This window comes from Zootoca vivipara, chromosome 9 (genome assembly GCF_965207765.1).
Source record: "Zootoca vivipara chromosome 9, rZooViv2.hap1.1, whole genome shotgun sequence".
Classification (NCBI taxonomy): domain Eukaryota; kingdom Metazoa; phylum Chordata; class Lepidosauria; order Squamata; family Lacertidae; genus Zootoca; species Zootoca vivipara.
The window spans coordinates 13,770,288-13,795,919 of NC_142592.1; the positions used below are offsets into that span (position 1 = coordinate 13,770,288).

The 25,632-nt window shown below is 44.0% G+C and overlaps 1 protein-coding gene across 7 annotated transcripts in view; it reads right to left on the minus strand.

Moving 5' to 3' along the window:
- PLXNB2 (plexin B2) overlaps window positions 1-25,632 on the minus strand; it is a 351,723-nt gene that overhangs the window by 65,667 nt on the left and 260,424 nt on the right. For all 7 annotated transcript variants that reach the window (XM_035128378.3, XM_088676784.1, XM_088676785.1 and 4 more), the window contains 6 exons: window positions 17,308-17,458; window positions 15,267-15,378; window positions 13,111-13,213; window positions 12,148-12,249; window positions 3,426-3,518; window positions 2,332-2,410 (listed from right to left, as the gene is read on the minus strand). In XM_035128378.3, the coding sequence (XP_034984269.3) occupies window positions 2,332-2,410; window positions 3,426-3,518; window positions 12,148-12,249; window positions 13,111-13,213; window positions 15,267-15,378; window positions 17,308-17,458 (640 nt within the window). The remainder of the gene's footprint in view (window positions 1-2,331; window positions 2,411-3,425; window positions 3,519-12,147; window positions 12,250-13,110; window positions 13,214-15,266; window positions 15,379-17,307; window positions 17,459-25,632) is intronic.

Sequence of the window (25,632 nt, forward strand, 5' to 3'; positions counted from 1 at the left end):
TTAACTGAAATGGGTCTAGTCTGAGTATAACTTAGTGGGATACAACAATGTATCCTTTGCTACCGTAGGCTGGCTTAGGGGGGTCCGTCAGGCTGTGTGGCACACACAGGTTTGTCCTTAGACACCCTGCTGTCACAACCTCTATATCTAATGGCAGGGCCAGCCCTGACCTTAACAGCTTATGCTGAGCCTACAAGGCTGGCATATTGGGGCTGGAAAAGAGAATCCCACATTCCCCAAATTATTTTCCACAAAGTTACCAACTTCAACAGATAGGAAATATTTTTTTAAAAAAGAGCAAGAAAAGGAAGAATACGGCAAATCAGCTAAAATAAGAAAAAGGTTCTGCCTTTCTTAGCCTTACACTAATAAGATTATTAACTGAATACTTGGAATTAAGATTCTATAACATTTAAAGAGGCTCTTTATTTAAATGCATGTTAGAAGGTTTCCCTCCAAGTGGGAATATATATAGAGAAAGAGGGTGTGTGTGTGGTTTTTCAAATACATCTATGGGCCAGTGCACCAAATCATTTAAGTGCCTAGGAATATGGGGTTAGCCTGGATTCCAGAACAGCAAATTTGTCAATCAATAACCCCTCAAGGCATTGTCATGCCCTGATCTCCTTTTATAGATGGTGTTAGGGTTGTCATATTTCAAAAAGTGAAACTCCAGACATAAAGGTTGAGGTTTTTTTAGGCCCCCCCCAAAAAGAGAGTTTTTGAACTATTTTTTAATGAAATTCGACAAAATATACACTTCTAACATGGGCTCCCATATGTCTGGATTTTCCCAGGCATTTCAGTGACTTCCACCCAGACGCTGTTTACGAGGGGGAAAATAAGTCCGGAAAATTACAGACATATGGCAACCCTAGATGGTGTGAATATGTTTAAGCCAAAGACTGATGGTGGATACATGCTTTTGAGGGAAGTTATTTGTTGCATTTTGATTCTGGCTAAAGAATGTGCATTCACACATTCCACATCTGAGAAGTGAGCACTGAGGTACTATTGGTTTGACTCAGAAAACAGACTGATGGAATTCAATTTCAGAATTCTGGATTTTTTAAAGTATACCAGCAGCTAACCAGCGAGACTGCCATGTCTGACTAACTGATTCAATATATATTTTTCATCTGTATGTGGAGAACTGAAAACAACGTCTGCGTCTGCAAAAACCAGCACTCAAACTGCCTCCAAATTAAATTTGTAATGTATTGAAAGGCAAGCTCTCCAAGTCACACACAATACAGTGGCAGAGCTCAAAGTGTTAATCCGTTTCGTTACTGATCAGGTTGTTAAATGTACCAGCAGCAAGCCAGCCATTAGATTCCAACCCTTATCCATCATCTTTAGATACTAGCTGTGAAACCATTGATAGAACAGGACAAAGGATAAAAGGGATATATTGGATTTCATACTGCTCTAAGTCTCCAGTGGCTATAAAAATACATTAAATGCCAATGCTACTTGGTATTCTCTAAATGTGTTACAGAAAGAAAGGGTTCATTTATATTTGGAAATTCAATAATTGCTCACCTTCTCTGTAGTAGCGACCAGAACGACCAAAGTAACTACCTTTCAAAGTGTGATGCACTTAAATTCAGCTCTATTAAGGGCCCACAAATGGCAAGAAAGTGAGAAGGGGAATTGGGACACCACTAGTACAAAAAGGTGCTTCTTCCCCAGCTCTTTTCTGCTTCTGCTTTTCATAGTAAACCATAGAGATGAATGTGGGCAGAATGGAAATAAAATTAAGCTGCGCGCTGCTGTTACCAACCAAACTATGAACATTAATCAATTAAAGAGAGGGAGAAGGAAAGTGTATATATAACATATGGATGGATGACTTTGGGAATATAACAGAGCATCACTCATTTGTTAAGATGGGAAGTGTTTTAAAACAGGTCACAAATATCATCTAGTCTAGACTAGGGTGGGATGACAGTCAATTTCTGGTCCACGCCAATTTTGTATGTGCTCATTCATAACTTTGTTCCATCTCATTTCTGCAATCTTTTTTTTTTAAAGTTACACTAAAAACTGCAATGTTCCTATTGTACTTTCCCCATATAGTACATAATCTTCCTGTATAGAATTACTGTTTGTGAACAATTTTCAGAAGCCAAATGTCTGATGAGGCCTCCGCTTGAGTGCAGCCAATTGGAAGCTGCGCCTTGGTTTTCGAACGGTTTCGGGAGTTGAACGGAATAAGTTCGAGAACCAAGGTGCCACTGTATGCAATCATTGGAACAGTGAAATGCTTTAAAAGGTGTATATATAAGATTTTGGTACTTTTAGTTTCCCTTTCCTGTACTATGTACTTACCAATCAGTTTGCTATCAATCTTGCCTTGATCCGTCTTAATGAATAAGCTAAGTGGTAGTGTTTCATTTTCAACATGACTCTAAAAGGAGGGGGAAAGACAATGGTTATCTCCATTAGAAATAATCTTATATCTTAACTCACTCATTCCAAATCAAGTAGCTACCTACTACCACGGTCATATTATGATTGCTGTATCTTCAAAATGATGGCACAAATAACAACAACCACATACTTCTACTAGGAGATGCATTCATACGATTATAACACTTGTCAGAACAAAGATAGCTGTAACCTTTCCAAAAGAATAGGAAACAGATGAATGTAGCAGAAAATGATTATATATATGTGTGTGTGTGTGTATATATATAATATCTCATTTTCAAAAGGCACATAAAGGGGAAGTGCAATGTTTAGTCATGTTTGTAAGACGCAAACAGCAGTGGGTGTTAAACAAATGTATCTTTCAAAGAACTGAGAAAAACATGAACACAAACACACATAAATGGCTTTCATTCTAAAAGTACAGGATGTATTAGTGGCGACCACAGCAAATCGCTCTCCCCCCATGAGCAAATTTTAACAATCCTGTTGTGCCACTTAGGCATTTGTACAAAGTATAGATATATTTTTGACTGCCTCAATAAAAGTGAATGACAAAAATCGGAAAATCTCATCAACATTCAGCAGCAAAGGCCAACGATCCCAAAAACAGCGTAGATCTTATCATATCTATTTCTTTATCTTAGGTCTATCACCAACATCAAGCCATAGCCAGCTTGTTTCATCTCTGTCCTCATAGTATATTGGTCTACGGCCAGCCCAACTAAGTGGGACAATGGCTTATGATCCTGATAATCAACATTAAGCCAGTATTCCAGAATTTAGATGTAATGGGAAACTTTGGCTTAACGAAGCCAATATCTCTGTGTCAAAGCTGGCAGTGGAGGGAAGGAGGGAAGGAGAGAATTCTGAACACAACCAACATATTGACTATAGGTGGAAAGGTGAGCTCATTGCTGAATGTGCTCAGCCTTGAAGAAAGCAAGAGAGAAAGTGATTCATAAGCACCCCACCCCACCATTTCTGATATTTACCGGTTGGATTTGAAAAAAGAAAGTTCCGTCAGATGCCTTCTCCACTTTGGTCTCAAACTGAATGTGGTTATTTCCAATTCTGAAATCGCTACCCTGTAAGAGAAGGATATTGGACTTAGAATACCAGCACAAGGCAAACAGTAGTTTCACTGAGTAGTTTAGCTTCCAGCTCTGGAAACAACTAGATCAAATCGAGAGCCTTAATCATTAAACTGTGGCAATCACAACTATAACACAGATCGCGTAGGCACTTTATGCAGGACTTTACAACATTTTCTGACGCTCCAAAAAGATTACTCCAAATGATTTATAATCAAAAAGAGATGGAAAGCATGCAAAACATTTCCTCTAAGTGCTTTTCCAAAGGCAGGAGAAGGCAATATTAAGGCCTGTGGCCCCCCCAAATCTCATCCTTACTTCTCAGAAAAATCAGTCCGCAGGGAGCTCACAACTTTGGGGAACAGCTTTGGTGGACTGTGGCTTGATCTCACCAACCCATCTTAAGGGCCTCTCTGTACCCACGTCCTGAAGATATTTTCTTCTCCTGCACTTGTCATCACAGCAGGAGTCTAAGCCCAACCCTGTGGCTCCACAATGCCAGAAGGAAATCACTGTGAGAGGGCACAAGCAAACTTTGTGACTGGCGGGACTTGGTCTGTGTGCAAAGTATTAAAATTACTACCATAGGAGCAGTACTTAAACCAGGAAGAATTTTGCTTGATGCATTTTTAATCCCACCTTTCTATTTATCTTCGCAGCCCGGTGAGGTGGGTTAGACGGAGAAACAGTGACTGGCTTGGTGAGCTTCATGGCTAGGCAAGGATTTGAAGCAAGGTTTCCCTAGTCTAAGGCCTATGCACTAGCCATTACCCCACACCCAGGAAGTGAAATATAAGCAAAGGGAACTCGGATGCATCATAGTGCTGGTATAGGTTTCCTGGCTCTAATCCCATCGCTATTCTACTTGGATCTGAAGCTCAGTGAAGTTCACTCTCTCTCAACCTTAGCTAACAGGAGAGTTCTCAGGAAAACCAGAAACAATACGACAGCTACAAAAACAAATGATTTTAAAATATTTGTTGTAAACTGATTTTAATGTTGTCTTTTTAAAATGGCTATAACCCATGCTGGGACCTTATGGTGAAGCACAGGGAAGAAACTGAAATCATCACCACCACCACAACCAACTCTGTACTACCGTTTTGTCCAAAATGGTAATTTCAGCTCTTACCAAGATCTAAAAATCAATCAATCAATCAAGCTTCTATAGATTTACAAACAAAATTTGGAAATTAGAAAGAGCTGACAGTGGAATTTGTAAATACAGCAGGAATTCTCTCCTTTCTGAGAAAGTGGCAGAGTTCCCAAACAATAGCCAAGTATGAAACAAGAATGAACTAAGAAGTAGCTTGGGAAATGGCCCACAAGATTCAGCTGGTGGAGAAAGTGAAAGTGTAGTCACAAAATCTGCATTGTATGTGCTCTTAATGCTATCTCCCCAGCCAAAATAACCAACTTATGAACTGCCAAATGAGGAATTCCTACATTTCAGCCATGTCACAATGCTGAAAGGGGTGCTCTTGAACACACAGCAGAATGAATTTGAGAAAGTCATTAAAAAGGCAGCTTGCTGAGAGGTTGCTGCAGAAAGACCTGAGGTGTCCCAACCCAAGAATTTTTTTTTTAATAGGGAAGAGTTGATTCTCTGCCTTTTCTTCATCTCCTTGCCTTACTCATTAGTGTGGGAAACAGGAAAGGCAGACTACAGAGAGGGGTGGCAAGAAATGTCCCAGCACTCTTTTACTTTCATTCCCCCGCTTTTCATATTGCCCTTCTCAGGGGCTAGATACTTCTCCACAATGTTACTAGGATGTATTTGGAAAGGAATTCAAAGTGTAAATTGGGTTACTGAAGAGAGAGAAAAATATTTTAATTAAAGAAATTTTGAACAGGTAGCAGATTCAGGAAGCAAGGAGGTACAAAGGCTCTGACAGGCTCTCAGGCAAGACAAATGTTGATGTAATCCAAAATCTAAAGTTTAAGAGAAACTTTACACCCCCAAGCAAGAATGTTGCAGTGATTTTAAAGGGGTGGTGCTCTGTCCTGGAACAACCATGATGGTGCCACTGAATAGTTTTGATCGGGAGATTAAATTGTAAAGTGTAATGGTGTCTAGGTTAGGTAGCATGCTAAATTCTAGATTGTTTGGCAAGCAGGATCATCCCTCTCTACATTCCATTAATGCAGAAAGGTTTCTTCCATTAGCAGGTCCTGTTAGTTCGAAAGGATTTATAGAGGAGATGACCTGAAAGCACACAAATTAACATTCCCAAATCAAAGACTACAATCATTGAGATCCCGCGGCTGAGTACAGAGAAAAGTCTGGCAAGCCATTGTAAAAGTGTGGGTACCTGAGCTTTAATAGTGCTTTAATAGTGAGGGGAATACTGCAAGTCACCACACAGTGATAACTCCTTCAAGTAGTTACTTGTGAATTGGACTCCCACATCCAATTTGTAGCCAAGTTTCTGTCTGCTAAATCTTAAGGGACATGTATGGCCAAAATCGCAGTAGAGGTATGGACTGAAACATATTTCTTTGTTGATCTGATCTTCCTACAACAATTGACATTTTTGCCACCCATTTAAGATGTCGAAATTTGAGGCGGTGGAACTCAGCAGATGAGATTCCTGATGCCCAATAGTTTGGTTACCATAAAACTGGTACTGTAATTAATTCCAGTAGGTAAAATAACACGATACTCATACAATACAATATCTCCTATTGAGTTTAAAAGTTTTATAAATATATATTTTTATTGTTAAAAAAGTGGAACGGGCACATGCAATTTGAAGCTGAATGAATCTAGAATTATCTGCCAACTACAAAAGTATATCTCTCTTTCACACACATCTCCCCCCCCCCAAAAGCCCAGGAATTCAATGTAATTCAAGGATAGTGAGATTGTAAAGATTTCTGCAGTAATCTATGGATGGGAGTGACCAGTGAAAATTAAAACCTGATTGTTGTAGAATGAACAATGTTCATAGTAACATTCCGGGGTGTGTGTGTCAATCTATGGAAGCTGAGGGCTGTAGGTTGTGCTTTCTTTCTTCTCCAAAAGAACCCAAGAGAATAAAAAGCCTAGGGAAGAGTAGACAGGGTCTCCTTGCCAAAAGGTCTAAGTTTCTAGCTATAGGTATTCATGTCTGGTAACCTCCTGACAGATATCTGACAGTAGTAGTAGACTGGAAACTGCGAACTAAAGCCCTTAGGCAGCTCCTGGATCAAAGCAAACCGTATCAGAGGAACCATGGAGCTGTGTCACAGATACAAAGGAGACACAATAAATTTGTGGTGTTGTGTTAGTCATGAGGATATGCAATAGGTGAATTGTGTCCTTCATTACTCAACATTTTGTAAATGTTTTTCAGAGAGCTTTTGGGACACGGGGATACGCGCGGCTACCTATAGGAAAGTACAGCTGATCCAGAATGTGGCAGCTAGACTGGTGACTGGGAGCAGCCACCGGGACCATACAACACCGGTCCTAAAGGAACTACAGTGGCTCCCAGGACATTTCTCAGCACAATTCAAAGTGTTGAAGGAACACCTCCAACTCCATCATCCAGCCCGGGAAACCGAGGTCCAGCTCTGAGGGCCTCATTGCAAGACATGAAGCTACAGGGAACCAGGCCGAGGGCCTTCTTCATAGTGGCGCACACCCTGTGGAATGCCTTCCCATCAGATGTCAAACAGATAAACAACTATTTGACTTTTAGAAGACATTGGAAGGCAGCCCAGTTTACGGATGTTTTTAATGGTTGATGTTTTACTGTGTTTTAAATATTTTGCTGGAGGCTGCCCAGAGTGGCTAGGGCAACCCAGTCAGATGGACAGCATATAACTACTACTACTACTACTACTACTACTACTACTACTACTATATTGCTTTCTACAACATGGAGGCCGCAGTTGAATGGATGACTGTAGTTGTTCCATGCTGCTGCTAAATGTACTTCTTCTGGCGCTACAGACAAACCACCATCAAAAGAGGACACATTAAGGAATAGCAATTCTTTCACAGAGCATCCCTGCACATCACTTCAAGGGTATGCGTGAGCACAGAGGGAACAGGAATTACATATGTATTCCTGTTTATAGCTCAACGCAGTTGCACTGCACCCACACCTAACCTTTTTTATTTTTTTCCTACTGCAGCCATATTCATATCCTGTAATTAAAACCGCACAAATATTGATTGCTACATCCAAGATGAGGCATAGGAAGCTCCAAACTACATTTAGAGCAGCTGTCCATTAAATGTGAAACACTAATCTCTCAAGGGCCTTTATGCCAGAGGTTGTTGGGGAAGGAGCAAAACCTCGCTTAATGGACTATTTCACAATAATCTGCATTTCACATAAAAGTATCATGCTGTCCCTAGGCTATAAACATAGACCAACAAAGCTCCAGGAACTGTTACGTTTAAGATGCAACTTCTCAGATACGGGTCTTCTGATACAGCCACTGAGGCAGAGAGGTACAGAGCCAAAGAAGGTGTGGTGGAATTTTCTAGAAGGAATGGAGGAGATGGGTGGAGGAGGAACAAGATTAAGAAAGAGCAGAAGGGGCAGACTTGGTTGCCTTTCTGGACATCAGGGAACACCCTCTCATTATTCTTCATGACTGCAGACTATCCTATACCCTTTTAAAATGTGGTTCTTTTCTGGGAGGATGTTATTGCGTTCTTTTTATTCTGATTATATATGTTGTGATCTTTTCTGTGAACCATCCTGAGACCTCCTGGTATAGGGCAGTATATAAACTCAATTGTTGTTTAGTCGTTTAGTCGTGTCCGACTCTTCGTGACCCCATGGACCATAGCACGCCAGGCACTCCTGTCTTCCACTGCCTCCCGCAGTTTGGTCAAACTCATGTTGGTAGCTTCGAGAACACTGTCCAACCATCTTGTCCTCTGACGTCCTCTTCTCCTAGTGCCCTCAATCTTTCCCAACATCAGGGTCTTTTCCAAGGATTCTTCTCTTCTCATGAGGTGGCCAAAGTATTGGAGCCTCAGCTTCACGATCTGTCCTTCCAGGGAGCACTCAGGGCTGATTTCTTTAAGAATGGATAGGTTTGATCTTCTAGCAGTCCATGGGACTCTCAAGAGTCTCCTCCAGCACCATAATTCAAAAGCATCAATTCTTCGGTGATCAGCCTTCTTTATGGTCCAGCTCTCACTTCCATACATCACTACTGGGAAAACCATAGCTTTAACTATACGGACCTTTGTCGGCAAGGTGATGTCTCTGCTTTTTATGATGCTGTCTAGGTTTGTCATTGCTTTTCTCCCAAGAAGCAGGCGTCTTTTAATTTCGTGACTGCTGTCACCATCTGCAGTGATCAAGGAGCCCAAGAAGGTAAAATCTCTCACTGCCTCCATTTCTTCCCCTTCTATTTGCCAGGAGGTGATGGGACCAGTGGCCATGATCTTGGTTTTTTTGATGTTGAGCTTCAGACCATAATTTGCGCTCTCCTCTTTCACCCTCATTAAAAGGTTCTTTAATTCCTCCTCGCTTTCTGCCATCAAGGTTGTGTCATCTGCATATCTGAGGTTGTTGATATTTCTTCCGGCAATCTTAATTCCGGCTTGGGATTCATCTAGTCCAGCCTTTCGCATGATGAATTCTGCATATAAGTTAAATAAGCAGGGAGACAATATACAACCTTGTCGTACTCCTTTCCCAATTTTGAACCACTCAGTTGTTCCATATCCAGTTCTAACTGTAGCTTCTTGTCCCACATAGAGATTTCTCAGGAGACAGATGAGGTGATTAGGCACTCCCATTTCTTTAAGAACTTGCCATAGTTTGCTGTGGTCGACACAGTCAAAGGCTTTTGCATAGTCAATGAAGCAGAAGTAGACGTTTTTCTGGAACTCTCTAGCTTTCTCCATAATCCAGCGCATGTTTGCTATTTGGTCTCTGGTTCCTCTGCCCTTTTGAAATCCAGCTTGCACTTCTGGGAGTTCTCGGTCCACATACTGCCTAAGCCTGCCTTGTAGAATTTTAAGCATAACCTTACTAGCGTGTGAAATGAGCGCAATTGTGCGGTAGTTGGAGCATTCTTTGGCACTGCCCTTCTTTGGAATTGGGATGTAGACTGATCTTCTCCAATCCTCTGGCCATTGCTGAGTTTTCCAAACTTGCTGGCATATTGGGTGTAGCACCTTAACAGCATCATCTTTTAAAATTTTAAATAGTTCAGCTGGAATATCATCACTTCCACTGGCCTTGTTATTAGCAGTGCTTTCTAAGGCCCATTTGACTTCACTCTCCAAGATGTCTGGCTCAAGGTCAGCAACCACACTACCTGAGGTGTACGAAACCTCCATGTCTTTCTGGTATAATTCCTCTGTGTATTCTTGCCACCTCTTCTTGATGTCTTCTGCTTCTGTTAGGTCCTTACCACTTTTGTCCTTGATTATGGTAATCTTTGTACGAAATGTTCCTTTCATATCTCCAATTTTCTTGAACAGATCTCTGGTTTTCCCCATTCTATTGTTTTCCTCTATTTCTTTGCATTGCTCATTTAAGAAGACCCTCTTGTCTCTCCTTGCTGTTTTTTGGAAATCTGCATTCAGTTTCCTGTATCTTTCCCTATCTCCGTTGCATTTTGCTTGCCTCCTCTCCTCCGCTATTTGTAAGGCCTCGTTGGACAGCCATTTTGCTTTCTTGCATTTCCTTTTCCTTGGGATGGTTTTCGTTGCTGCCTCCTGTATAATGTTACGAGCCTCCATCCATAGTTCTTCAGGCACTCTGTCCACCAAATCTAAATCCTTAAACCTGTTCCTCACTTCCACTGTGTATTCATAAGGGATTTGATTCAGATTGTATCTTACTGGCCCAGTGGTTTTTCCTACTTTCTTCAGTTTAAGCTGGAATTTTGCTATAAGAAGCTGATGATCTGAGTTACAGTCAGCTCCAGGTCTTGTTTTTGCTGATTGTATAGAGCTTCTCCATCTTTGGCTGCAGAGAATATAATCAATCTGATTTCGATGCTGCCCATTTGGTGATATCCATGTGTAGAGTCGTCTCTTGTGTTGTTGGAAGAGAGTGTTTGTGATGACCAGCTTGTTCTCTTGACAGAACTCTATTAGCCTTTGCCCTGCTTCATTTTGAACTCCAAGGCCAAACTTGCCAGTTGTTCCTTTTATCTCTTGATTCCCTACTTTAGCATTCCAATCCCCTGTAATGAGAAGAACATCCTTCTTTGGTGTCATTTCTAGAAGGTGTTGTAGGTCTTCATAGAATTGGTCAATTTCACTTTCTTCAGCACCGGTAGTTGGTGCATAAACTTGGATTACTGTGATGTTAAAAGGTCTGCCTTGGATTCGTATCGAGATCATTCTGTCATTTTTGAGATTGCATCCCATTACAGCTTTTGCCACTCTTTTGTTGACTATGAGGGCCACTCCATTTCTACTACGGGATTCTTGCCCACAGTAGTAGATACGATAGTCACCCGAACTGAATTCGCCCATTCCCTTCCATTTTAGTTCACTGATGCCCAGGATGTCTATATTTATTCTTGTCATCTCATTTTTGACCACATCCAGCTTACCTCCACTCATGGTTCTTACATTCCAGGTTCCTATGCAATATTTTTCTTTACAGCATCGGACTTTCCTTTCGCTTCCAGGCATATCCGCAACTGAGCGTCCTTTCGGCTTTGGCCCAGCCGCTTCATCAGCTCTGAATCTACTTGTACTTGTCCTCCGCTCTTCCTCAGTAGCATGTTGGACGCCTTCCGACCTGAGGGGCTCATCTTCCAGCGTCATAACTTTTATATGCCTGTTGTCTTTGTCCATGGAGTTTTCTTGGCAGGGATACTGGAGTGGCTTGCCAGTTCCTTCTCCAGGTGGATCATGTTTAGTCAAAACTCTCCACTATGACCTGTCCATCTTGGGTGGCCCTGCATGGCATAGCTCATAGCTTCTCTGAGTTATTCAAGCCCCTTCGCCACGACAAGGCATTGATCCATGAAGGAATAAATAATAATAATAATAATCTTGTTTCTCCACTCCAGTAAATGGTTTCTAATCAGGAGATCCAGTACCCCTTCATCCTGGAGAAAAATGGGGCAACTATGACAGCTTAAGAGCAGTTTAAGAACCACTGATTTAAGAGACACACATATAATTTGCTTACATTCCACATGAGAGATGTTTCACAACACCCAAACGTTTCAGCTTAGCATGGGGAAGAGAGGAAAAGTAAAAACAGTTTTATCATCCCTGATAAATGTCGGGGGGGGGGGGGAGAATGTTTGGCCACAGAGCGAAGCTATAAAATACGGCAGACACTTCAACAAAAGATATAAACTAGACAAATATGTTTCTCTGCTCATTATAACGTTAAGTCAAATGCAACAAACACGACAAGTAAATCAAAGAACAAAAAGCATACAGGTTCTTAATTATTTACCCACATCAACTGTATAATATTGAAGACTATTGTTATATTTGTGAAATATTTATGAAAGCAAGCTTAAAGAAACCATCAGTCATGTATGCAAGGAATTGTTCAATGTCTGCTTGGAACTGTGTAACGTTTCTTGCACAAGGAGTTTGCAAACAGCAGAATTCGGAAGAGGACACTGTTCGAATGCTGAGATGTATATAGTATTAAAATATATTCAAGCACTTTGTGAAAATTACCTCATAATAATCCAGATTCTTTCCTTCAAAAGATACTTTCGTTGGGACTTCCATGGGTATTATTTTAGGGTTGGGATCTAGAAAGTGTGGGCATTTTTCCGCCTAGGAGGGGAAAAAAAGAGAGATTTTCATATGTAATTAAAACTAGAAATATTATATCGCTAAACATCTGCACCTACTTTGGACAACTGAATTTTTGTTGTTCTGAAGATCTTCATGCTTAGTGACAGATTTGATTACAGCTTTTCAAATTAGACATGCTAAAAATGACTGCAGCAAATGCTGAACTTTCATTCCCATTCTTGAAATTCCTTCCCAGCCATTTAAGTAAAACAGCAAAATGGACTGAAAAGAAAACATGGAACGGCTTCCCAGTCACTTCACTCCAAAATTTATTTCCATTCCCCACCAAGGAGTTAGAAAACCCCCAGAATTCCCCCCCTGAAGTTACTTTCAGATTGTTGCTATTCCTTTCCAATTTATTTACAATAAAAATAAAATAGAAACCACCATTTAAATACAGTGGTACCTCTGGTTACCAACTTAATTCGCCCTGGACAGGCCCAGCTCTAGGTAAGGTCCCGGTGGTGCGGGGCGCGGGGCCGGCAGGGGGGGGCGCTCGCGGCGAAGCCGCGCGGAAGCCATGCTGTGCGCTGCGAGGGCAGGGGCGCCGGAGCGATCTCCGTGGCTCAGCGCCAGGGCGCCTGACCTGCTTGAGACGGCCCTGGTCCCGGAGGTCCGTTCTCAACTCGAAACTGTTCTCAACCTGAGGTGCGCTTTCGCTAATGGGGCCTCCAGCGTGCGATTTCTGCTCGCAACCCGGGGCAAAGTTTGCAACCAGGAGCATCTACTTCCAGGTTAGTGGAGCTTGTAACCCAAAGCATTTGCAAAGAGGACGGTTCGTAACCAGAGATATTGCTGTATTTAAATAAGATCTGATCATTCTACTTTTAAAAGTTTTACCATGTTTTGCTGAATCACATCTGTTTCTGAAGAAGAGTCCTCACAGATATGGGTTTTCCAGGCCCACTGGCAATTCCATCTACTGCTTGCACAGGAAAAACACCTGTGTGGATAAGCCAAAAGGTTAAGATTTGTTGTTCCTTTCTTCTCCTCCTTTACAAGTCTTCCTTAGAATTTCATTTCATATAGCAATAAATAACTTCACTTTTCCGTAGAACAAAATTGTATTGTGGATTGGCAGCTGCCACACAAACAGTCCAAGGATTGTCTCCCAGGATTCCAGGTGAAACAGTCACGTGTTTGGCAAGAATGACTCAAAAGCGTCACAACCACCACAAAGTAAATGGGAAATTCAGAAATCTGAAAGGAGCCATGGCCCTGAGATGCCCATGTCTTTTATTTAATTTATATATTTTATTTAAGACACCACTTAATCATTAACATTTCTAATCATGGGAAGTGATATTGTAAGTTGGTCAGCTGTAGTGCTACTATCTCCACCCATTGTAGACCCGAGAAGCATGGAAAGCTCAAAGGAAGTGGTCTGAAGCCAGGATCCAGAAAGTACTCTGGATATTAGATCATATTTATTACGAATACAATCCAGGGACTCATCATTTTCATTTTTGGGTGAGTGCTCCTTAGTAAGTGGGGGGAAAACAGTATGTTCGTGCCCCAAAGTGTCAAATTGACTAAACAATGATGGACAGAAAAAAACATCTTAGATCAGGCACGTCCAGCTTCAAGTAGGCTGTGATCTACTACCCAGTCTCAAAAACTGGCAGCAATCTACCCCACTCTCCCATTGTCATTCTTCAGCAAGTGTTCCCTTCTCCCACCCCTCCGAAGTCATTAAAGTTTATGAAATAAATAAAGGGGTCTTTATTTCACAGATACAGTAGTTATGTTTGGGTATCACCATGGCCAGATAGTTACTAGATGGACAAGTAACAAAACAAGTGAGAAGAGTCAAACTATATTTATATATTAGGTTACACAGATCTGAGGAGGCAGTTGGAGCGCGCTGAGCTTCTCTGTTAACTCTTTCCCTTCCGAGTTGCTTCCTTCTTTGCTCCGCGATTCTCCTCCCTGCTTTTCTCTCTCTCCCTCCCTAAACCAGCCCTTTCTCTCTCTGAGGAGCCAGTCGGAGCACGCTGGGCTTCTCTCTCTCTCTCTGTCTGTCTACCAAAACCATGGGTAGGCAAACTAAGGCCCGGGGGGCGGTTCCGGCCCAATCGCCTTCTAAATCTGGCTCACGGACAGTCCGGGAATCAGCATGTTTTTACATGAGTAGAATGTGTCCTTTTATTTAAAATGCATCTCTGGGTTATTTGTGGGACATAGGAAATCGTTCATCTCCCCCCCCCAATATATTTTGGCCCCCCACAAGGTTTGAAGGACATTGCCCCCTGCTGAAAAAGTTTGCTGACCCCTCACCAAAACCAATCTGTGATCAATCAACGTGTTGAACATGCCTGTCTTAGATATATTATACCACCTGTCAGAGGTTCTTGTGACTACTCTAGAGTAACGACGCTCCGCATGCAGTTTTTATTTAGTGCAGGCTATTTACAGTGAGCTGGGTATGTACAACATGTCTGCTCAGTCCGATGCAGAATCCGCCCCTGGACCGCCCCTGGACCTCCTCCAACATAAGAGTCTCGGGACAGCAAACCTCCTTCCCCTCCTTCTCCTGCGTAATTCCGGAACCAGAGGGAAAAAGGGTCTACGCTCCATGTTTTCCTTCCCCCCCTTTCCCCCCCTCTCTCTTCCTCCCTCCTGTGTAGCAGGGGCTCTCCCATGCTGCCAGAGCCCTGGCCCTCTCTCTCCACTTCCTGACTGGACTCCTGAGCGTCCTCGCTGCTTCTGATGAGGGGAGGAGGATCCCTATATTCTCTTCCCCTTACACCACCAAAGAGCAAATGCAGTAGAATTAAGAAATGGTGAACGAGCAACATCGAAAGATGAAGTAGGGCGGCATGTTTTTCATAATATACGTTGTGGAGCCTGATGAAAGGGTCTAGGGAGGCAAAAGTACTGTGCAATAAAATAGGAACACTTCAGTTCACTTAGGAGACTTAACTATTACAATATTTGAATGCACGTAGGGTTTGCGGGATAGGAAGGAGAATGATGTTAGGCAGCTAGATACTTACGGTTCATTTTCAATACGGTTTATAGCTTCTCCACAGTCATAAAAAGGATATGTACCCGATGCAAGAAATATATTATCACCAAAGGTCAGACGCAGTAGAACCAAGACATAATCTACCAAAAAAAACATTAGAGATTAATTTGCGTGGGGAGATGCTTTATAATGAATACTTCTTGGCACAATGTTAATGCCTGTCCAAGCCATTTCTTGAACTTGTGGGGGTTAGTGCGAGAACCTTCTGTTCACCCTAAATGAAATTGCTTTAAGCGTTCAGGAACTAAATGGAAGAAAGAAAAAGAAAAGCTGATAGAAGTATGATAAAATGTTTAAAAGCCCCTGACTATTAGATCAGGAAAATGCCTATTCGAAAGGGACAATGTATTCTACTACTGAACAATTCAAGTCTGAAAAACCAAGAAAAATAAGGTGCATGAATTCAGAAGATTGTGCTTTTTATTTTTTTACACTGACAGGGTGTGCAATTATGAATCACACACTATGAATAAAACAAAAGGAGTTTAGGGTTTCTGAAATAACCAGTATGTGCTCCAAATAATAAGCAAAACTTATTTGGAAAGCTGGTTGACTTCTTCCATATACTTCCACCATTAATGGGTTTCTAATCTGGATTATTGCTGAACTAAGGATCAAGAGCTATATATAAAAATGGGGACTTCCTCAATGAGGCTTCCAGCTATTCCTTTTCCGGAAATCATTAAACCCCTCTGACAAGTTATTTCACAAGCTATTGAGCAATTTCAAACTCAGCTTTCTTCTAACAGCTTTTTGAAAGAGTGGTGACAGCTCAGATTTAAACCCACTTTCTGAAGAATTCTATTGAAAATTCCAGGTTGTTTTTCACTTTAGCTCATATACTGGGGTCAGCTGAAAATTGCTGTTTGTTTTTTTAAGTGCCAGTTAATTCCAAGTATGTAGGTAGGTAGGTATTGAAAATGCTATTTACAAGTATTCTTCTTTGCATGTGCTAAATCATCTCAGGAGAAATGGCTTAGATTTCTTACAGTCCACTGGGAACTACTGACTCTCACATGCAACAATCCATAAAAGATGGCATCACATGGCATAAAGTGTGTGCTTGCTACCTGTCAATAAAAAATTATGGATTGCTAACAAGCACAAAATGCATATATACGGCCAGAAATGAACAAATTTTCACAGTAATTATGTATGGTCAACAGAGATGGCCTCTGTAAAGGTTCTGAATGGTCTTTCGAACTTGGAAAAACTGTGTGGGTGTTTTAAGGGGTCGTTTTTCCTTGATCTTGGGAATGTGATGGGGCACATAGCTATCAGGACCAACATGGCAATGGCATCAAAATGTCCAATATAGTTTTCATTCTTCATTAACCAACAGGGGCTCTCTAGTGCTTGCCAGTGTTGAGGGTGAATGCTTCTCCTCAGTGGCATAGCATGGGGAGGGGGGGCAATGGAGCTGTTGCCACCACTGTCACCTGGCCCTGACAGGAACCATGGGTTAAGGGGCACCATACTTGCCTTTCCCCGGGCACTGCCAACCCACGCTATGCCACAGCTTGTCCTTCACTCTTTACAGGTTTAGTGCAGACGGTATTGGGGGAAGTGTGGCTATTGTGGGTAGCAGCTGCCAATCTTTCTAATTCAAGAGGATGACTGGTTACACGTCTTGGGCCAATATGAAGAGCAATGGGTTAGGCAGGGAACGTATGTGTGCTTCCAAAGCAATTACTATAAGTAGATACCTTCAAAGTTGGAAAGCACGGGCATACACAGTGGTACCTCGGGTTACAAACACGTCGGTTACAAACACTTCAGGTTACAGACTCCGTTAATCCGGAAGTACTAGCTCGGGTTAAGAACTTTACCTCAGGATGAGAAGAGAAATTGCGAGCCGGCGGCCCAGCAGCAGCGGGAGGCCCCATTAACTAAAGTGGTACCTCAGGTTAAGAACAGTTTCAGGTTAAGAATGGACCTCCGGAACGAATTAAGTTCGTAACCAGAGGTATCACTGTATATTTAATGTGAAGACCTGCTCTTTTATTTACCTTGGCCTTTTGTTGTTGGAGGGATTTCATCAGGAGGGTTGCAGGTAATAGCCCCTTCTTGTAACTCCGCCTCATGGCTCGTTTCCCCAAAATGACACCAAAGCTGGTCATCTTCATTTAAATCTGGGAAAGGGCTGAGTGTCAATCCTACCTGGAAATGCAAGGAAAAAGAGGTTGTCAGAAAGCAAAAAATAAGAACAAACTATGGATTCCCTCATGGAGGAGGCAGAGAGGAAGGGTAACAGAGATGGAAGCAACATCGAAGGGATGGAAACAACAACGAAGAAAGCTTACTAGTGCCACGAGTTTTAATATTACAGTAATGTCCTCTTCGCTGATAACTAGGATTCTTAACAACCTTATTGTAATTAAGGGGCCATAGTTCAAGGGTAGTGTTTAGCATCTCAAGTTGGAAACAAGTAGCATCATCGCAAAAGACCCAGGAGAGCTCCCAACAGAATAGACAGTACCAGAAAGGTTAGCAGTCTGACTGTGAAACACAGCTTTTTATGTTCAAGCCTTAAGCCAGAGGATGCAAGCACAGAAATCAGGGTTACATTCAAAAGGAGTGACAAAATGGCTTTAGGCAAGCACTACGTACATTGCCTGATGCAACTATGCACTATAGATCACTTTGGAACATACACACACGGCAGAATAGTATTTTTTATAATTTTTGTTCAGTTTTTAGCAATATAACCATTTAACAATGCACAACACTTATACACCCTCAATCTGGATAACACAGAAGCAAAACTAAAAAAAGGATATTTCTAATTGAGATAAAGTCATTTATTTAATTTAAAGTATAGTTATGAAATAAAATTACTTTCCTCATTAGGTTATTAAAAAAATGGAACCAGAACTAACATCCTACAAGACTATATAGGAGTATTTCTTCTGATATTCTTAAACTCCACCTCGCCAAGATCAGTATTTTGAGAGGCAGCTGTTCCTAACAATAAAGCCAAGGTAAAATAATTCCAAATATATTGGGAGATTTGTGGCACCTAATCTGCTGCTCTCTTCTGTAGTCCTCAAAATGCCATTCCTCAAAATGCAGAATGCAACATAGATCAGAATACAGAACGTAGATCTGTCCTTTCGGTACCTTCAGAGGAGGGTTGCTCATAACAATAAGACCAAAGCTGGTTTAAAATGTATGATGATGATAGTGACTCCAAACACCCTCTCTGTTGGGCTGGGTATGTGTGTGAGGATTGAGTAGAGGTGTCCCTCCACCCAGCTCTGCCAGCTTCCACCCTGCCTCACACCAATGTCACTCCACTGGTGCGGAACTCCTTGGGTCACCTGCTTAATGGCTGCGTTGTAGGATTGACAGCGGTAAAAGCCTATGGAAAGGCCTGATGCAAGTCATTTCAGGACCAGGGAGGGTGGGTTGAGCTGGTCTTGGGTTTGCTACATCCCAAGCTGGCACCACTGATATCGCATGGCAATTTGCCTGCACCCTGACTTCTGTCCCAGCTGGCAAGTGGCGGGCTTGCAGTTATGGCTGTGGTGCTGCCGCTACCTACGGTAACTAGGAATTTGGACCTGCAGGGTGACATTTGCACAAAACTATCTTTGAAGGGATGCGGGTGGCACTGTGGTCTAAACCACTGAGCTTAGTGCTTGCCGATCGGAAGGTCGGCGATTTGATTCCCCGCGACGGCGTGAGCTCCCGTTGCTCGGTCCCAGCTTCTGCCTAGCTAGCAGTTCAAAAGCACGTCAAAGTGCAAGTAGATAAATAGGTACCGTTCCGGCAGGAAGGTAAACGGCCTGCTCTGGTTTTGCCAAAAGCGGCTTAGACATGCTGGCCACATGACCCGGAAAAACTGTCTGCGGACAAACATCAGCTCCCTTGGTCAATAAAGCGAGATAAGCGCTGCAACCCCAGAGTCGTTCGTGACTGGACATAACTGTCGTCAGAGGTCCTTTACCTTTTTTTTTATCTTTGAAGGAGGTCACTTTTTAAACAAAAAAATAAATCTGAACACTATTATGGTTTGGGGAAGCAGGCATTCCTGTTCTCCCACCCTATAAATATTGCAAACTAGCTGTTTATACTGCAAACTGCGCTGTGCTGCTCTTTGTAAATTGGATTGAAAAGCGCACCATTTAAATTTTGTGGCACAGCACTCTTGATTGGTGCAGACTTCCATAAGAACCTATAGCATGCTTTGGTCATTCTGTCCTGAGCTTGGGAGATTCATTGAAGTAGAAATAGAAATATCCTCAGTAAGTATTACATCCTTAACTGAAAACCCTTCTTTTCCCCTTGGCAAAAGCTTGGCAGAGATGGAATTACACTCTGTCATCTTGTCCTAAAATGTGCTAGAAAAAAAAAGAGAGTGTTCTGCAGGGTTTGTTTTGTTTTGGCTTTTGGAAAGCACAAATGCAACATCTATTGAGCACAGAAGTTATTCAAACTTTTCCAACATAATTAAAGCACGTTAACCACACTGCAACAATAGCCGGAGGACACAGCAGGAGTCACAAGTCAGGCTGGAAAGAATCAAGACGCTTGTTTTGAAAGGGACAAACTTTCCTCCAAAACCCTCATTCACAATTGGAGAGATGAAGTAGAGCTTTGGGCTGCTGGGGGACAGAAATAAAAAGTTTCCTGACAAAGAGGCATGTCTGGTGGCTTCATGAGCCTCAGGGAAAATAGCCAACTGAGCATTCAAGTGTTTGATTTCTGTTATATAAGGAAACAAGCAGCTGGAATGAAGGTGAGAAAACAGGATGGGTTAAAAATTTGCTTGAATTGACCGGATGCTTGAGGACACACTGAGCTATCTGCATGTTCTCTCTTTTTTATGTTTCATTCTGCTTTTGTCCACTGCTGTGTGACTTTAGCAATTGTATGGCCTATCCCCCCCCCAACTGAGACAGTTTCCCCTTTGGGAACTGTAACATACCTGTAGCGAATAAATGAACCATACAAAAAAGGAAGTCTAGCTGTATAGACAGAACGTACGAAAGTGAGAAAGTGCTGTGTGCGTCCTCTGGTTCTAAAATATATCATTAAAAAAACCACCTTTCCACCCCACCCCCCCGCAAGCAGAACATTTTCTTTATTCTATGAAGCAGTGCACTTGTTCTGTCATTTACACAAACACAAAACATTTAGCTGGTCTGAAACTTCCATTACTTCTTTTAAATTGGGGTGTAGAAACTCCGGCTCACAGATCAGAAGTGGATTGCGAGGCCATTCTGCCCAAACCATACCCACTGGTCCATCGGTTGATGCTACTTAAAAGAAAATTGGGGGTGGGGTGGATGCTTCAAACAGCACTTTACAAAGGCCTTAAGACAGCTGTTGCACTTCCATTTCAGGCTGAAATGGGAGCATGCGGTGCTTTTTATCAGGGCGTACTCATAGGTGCGCAGTGCCTGTGCCTCTGTTGTTGTTGTTGTTGTTAAAAGTGTGGCACTTTCTGTAACAACTTCTTGGTGAGTACCAGCACCTATTTTTCTGGGAGGGGGGAGCACTCGGAGCACGGGGGCTGTTTTGACGCCTTTAAGTCTCCTTGCATTCCCCTCCAGGACTGGGAGTTTGAAAGGGGACAGCCATGCCTCTCTGACAGGTAGGCGATGTCATTAGCATGTCATTATTTGACATGAGATGTCATATTGATGTTTTGTGATTGACAGGTGTGTGTTTTGTGATTGACAGGTGTGAAAAGGATCTGGCCCATGTAGCCGTAAAAGTTTCCCAGCCCTGTGTTAAGTTGTTCAATGTGTACCTTGGGAGTCTTGTGGGCCAGGAGAATAACAACTTCTATCATGTTAGGAGCAAAGGGAACAACATCATGCTGAATCAGAGCATTTAGCTGGGGGGGTAGGAGCATGGGTGTACCCAGCATGGGGCAGGGGGGTGCAGCTGCCCCCCCAGAAGACCAAACTGCGGGCAAGACTAGGGAAGCAAATACCCTGTGTAGGCGCCTCGCTTGTTGACACGGGAGGGGAGAGGGGGAGGAAACGCTGCTGGTGCACGCTGCTGGTGCCCGCCCTGCCTACATTTGCACCAATTCCCGCCCACTAAAGCCTTCGCGCCTCCCAATGGAAAGCCCTGCTGGGCGGCAACCTCTCCTGCCTAAGAGTTCTGCTGGGCTGGCAAGCGAAGGAGACGTGGCTCCCTGCATTGGTTGCAGCCGCTGCCGCGCTCTGCCTCCCGGTAGGCTGCACTGCAATCGTCGGCGCCGCGGGCTGGGAATCGCCCCTTCCCCCCTCCGCACCCCCCTACCCCCCTGAGTTAGGAGTTGCTACTGAGACTCCTCCTGGCCGGGAGAGGAAGTGCATCGACAGGAGCCAGTTCAGGAGGAGTGGGGGGCGGCGCCCGAAGGCGGTGGTCGTGGCTGCTGCAAGGAAGCTGCGTGGGGGCGTTTGCGCCGGATTGCCGGCGACAGGAGTAGCCCAGCGGCAGTGACCCTTCCTCCCCGCCCCCCACCCCCGGCAATAGGAAAGGAGCTGCCTTGGGGGGCGGCACAGCTCTCAGCTCCCCCTGCGTGCATTGCCCTCTCCGGGCATTGGCTGCTGTTTCCTTCTTTGCAATGCGCCCCCCCAGCCACTCTCCCTTGCTGCCCCTGCCGAGAGAGGGGCGTTGAGGGCGGGGGAGCCGCCGCCGCCGTAGGGTCGCAGCTGGGGGGGGGGCTCGCTCACTTGCCTGCGCTGCGCCACCCCACCTTTCCCATCTTTTGCTCCCTTGTGATGGGGAGGCGGCGGTGGCAGCTTCTTCTTCTTTGAGGGTCTCAGCTTGGTGGTGGGGGTCCTCAGTATCCTCCCAGGCCACGGGGGGATGGCCCCCCAGGACTAGCAGACCTCTGAGCTCCTTCCCCATCCCAGATATATAGGGTGGGAACTGGCAATGCTTCGGGGGGACCTGGAGGAGGGAAAGCGGGGCCCAAAGGGGTTTTTCAGGGGGATGGCTAGCCGTAAATGGATGGGAGCGGTGTTTTCAGAGCAGGGCCGTCTTACGCATACCTGGCGCCCTGGCACCGTGGTGTGACGGATCCCTCTGGTGCCCCCACCCCACCCCGTTTCCCAGCACGGCGGGTGCAGCTCACTGTGCGGCTGCCGCCTGGAGGGCCGAAGCCCTGCGCAACCCAGCCTGGCCATAGGGCCGGCCCTGGGCCAGGGGTGCTGCCCGCCCCCTGTTGTGATGCCCCTGCGCATGGCGGAGGCGGCCCCAGGCCCGCACGCCTCCGGAAAGCAGCCTGAAGCCGATGAACAGCTGAGAGGCACGCCTCTCAGCGGGCACAGTGGCGCCCCTGGTGGCCTGGCACCCTGCGCCACCGGACCCGGGCCTAGAGACGGCCCTGCTTCAGAGCAGGGGAATTTCATGTGAGAGAGTTTAGGGGGTTCATTTAGTGGCTGCAGCAGCCGCCGCCGCAGATTCGTCGGGCCCGCTGGCCCTGTAGCCCCGCCCACATTTCCACTTTGTGGCACCTCCCCTCCCGTGCCTTGGCCCCGCCCCTGAACGACCATGGCTTGCCCCCCCTAGTTTTGATCCTGGGTACGCCCCTGGGTAGGAGGCCTCTTCCACACCCCCAGCTGAGCAGTTCTGCGAAGCCCCGATGCTCCTCAAACTCACCCTTTGGCCTGAGAGGCATCGGGACTCGCTTCCTGTGTAGGGCTGGGCCATGTATCTCGGAAGAAGCAGCTGAGATAAATTCCATATACTTCCGGGTCAGACGCGCTAGGAGCAAGCCGCAAAAACGCGAGCTCCGTGTGCTCCGCGAAAGACGATATCGGCTAGAGAAAACGGGGGGGTGATTCGGCGTCAAATACACCCCCCAGGAAAGGCAAAAGCACGGGGCTTTTTGCCAAAAGATACGGGGAAGGCAGCGAAGAAGGGCGGAACTCTGCGCCGGCACAGCGAAGCTGTGAGAGGCTGCGGAGAGGAGCCCAAGCTTTACACCCCCAAACCGATCGTCGCGACGCCCAAGAGCTTGCCCGGTAAGCGTCTGGGACCCTCTGATTGAAAGGTTTGATAGAGAAAGTCCCCCCCCCCGTGAACAAAGGAGAGACTTTGCAAAGAGCTCTTTCAAGACTTCGTTACTGAGAGTCTTCTATAATAAAATAAAAAAAGCACAGGGGGAGGAGAGCGAAATCAGAGAGATACACTGTATCGGGAGGAGAGACTGTTTCAAAATAACAGCTTGTGGGAGAGAGAGAACGATCTAAAGCATTTCACCCGGAGGTTGGAAGCCAGAGACGGGAGACGGAGGAGGAGGAGGTGATTAAAGGGAGATCAAAGGGACAATAAAGGAAAAAAAGGAAAGAATACACTGGAAAGGGGAAATAAAATGGAGGAGCCCCTCTCCATGACTCAGTAATACCCTGGCTTCCTCCGTCTTCACGGAAGTGAAAAGACATACACATCTAGAAACCCATCAAGTGGCGACATCTAGTGGATACGGAACCATATGGACTCTCTATTCCTTATTTAGTTGAAAGTGGCCACTAAAGTGGCTATTAAAGACAGGAGTGGGACCAAGGACTACACTGCTGGAATCACCATTTCTGAATTATTATACTGGAGCTAGATACGGCTTTAATGCTGAGATAAAGACCTGCCTGTGGAATTCCCACGAAAAGCAACAGGGGACTACTCAAGCAAGCAAGACAAGCATCTTACTGGTTATTAGACTCATACTGGGCTGGATAAATATCTCTTTTTTTTGGCAACGGGCCCGCACACAATATCATGGGATCAAGAGCAAGAACAAATGCTGCAACGGCAAGGAGACAATCAACATCCAACCCCAACGACAATGACCAACTGGGGGACATCAGAGACTTGATAACGGAAATGAATAAATCGCTGAACGATAAGTTGGACTTAATGGAGACTAAAATGGACTCAATGGAGATTAAAATAGATTCAATGGAGACTAAAATGGAGAATAACTCCAAAGTCATCATGGAAATGACCGGACAGATCAAGGACTTATACGGCAGAAACAAAGAGGTCGAGAAATCAATAAAAGACTTAAATGTTAAGGTTAATAAACAGGAGGAAAGTGTTAATAGATTAATAAAGGAAAGCAAGGAAGGAAGGAAACTGCGGGCAGAAGAAGAGAAAGATAAACAGGAGATAAGGAAAATGCAAGAGGATTTAGCAGACCAACTTGCCCTATTAGAAATGAGGCAGAAAGCTTTGGTGTTGAAGTTGAGGGGTGTGCCGGAAAGACCTAATGATAGGATAGAGGAAAGATTACTTAAGGAATTGGCGACTTGGTTAAAGGTAAAGGAGGACGATCTAATGATGGATGTAGACAGGATTTATAGAATCAGAGGAGAGAAATCAAAGAAATTCAAAGGCCCAGGAGATTGTGTGCTGGTCCTAAACTCAGGTTTATTGAAAGATAAAATTTTGCAGAAAAAAAAGCAGGAGAGCCTAGTAATTGATGGTAAAGCTATAGCTATTTATAAGGAGATTCCGAAAAGATTCTTGTTTAAAAGACAGAAGTATAAGAAATTGACAGATGTCCTGATAAAAGAAGGTATATGGTTCGTGTGGGAATTCCCGGAGGGATTGACATTTACTTTTAAGGACAAAAGGAAAACAATTAAGTCAGCTGAAGAGCTGGAAAGTTTTTTTGAAAGGTTTGGGGAGGAACTGCTGGGGGCAGAAGCAGTGGAAGAATAGATAAAGAAAATAAGCCATTTGAAACGAATTTGGTTCAAATACCTGAGAAATCTTGACTTTATTTACTTACTTTATAAAATAACATTTTCCACCCTCCCACCTTCCCTTCCCCCCTATTTTCTTTCTCCCCCCTTTTTTTTTTTTTTAAATTACTTCTTTCCCTGCCTCTCCCTTACCCCAACTTTCCCTACCCCCCTTCCCTCGCCTTCTCTCTCCCTTCCCTTCCCTCCTCCCCCCTTCCCTGTCCCTGTCCCTCCCCCCACCCTTTCCCCCCCCTTCCCCCCTTCTTTTATCCCCCCCTTTCTTTTTTTTCTTTTTTTTTTCTCTTTTTTTTTCTTCTTCTTCTTCCCCCCTCCCTTTCCTTACCATTCATTCCAAACAAACACATACAGATATACATATCTCTGCTCCCCCCTTCCTGACTTGTTTGAGTTTTGGTGAACCAGAGTGTTGGTGAAAGCATATTTTTTGAATTTTTAAGGAGTTTATTTTGGCTAGAGTCAAAGGAGTTACTGGTCTTGAGCTGATTTGAGAAAATAAAGAGATGGAACTTAATATACTCTCATGGAACATCAATGGGCTGAATTGTAAATTGAAAAGAAACAGGGTTGAACACATTCTGAAGAAAGATAAGTGGGATGTAATTTGCTTACAGGAGACGCATGTGA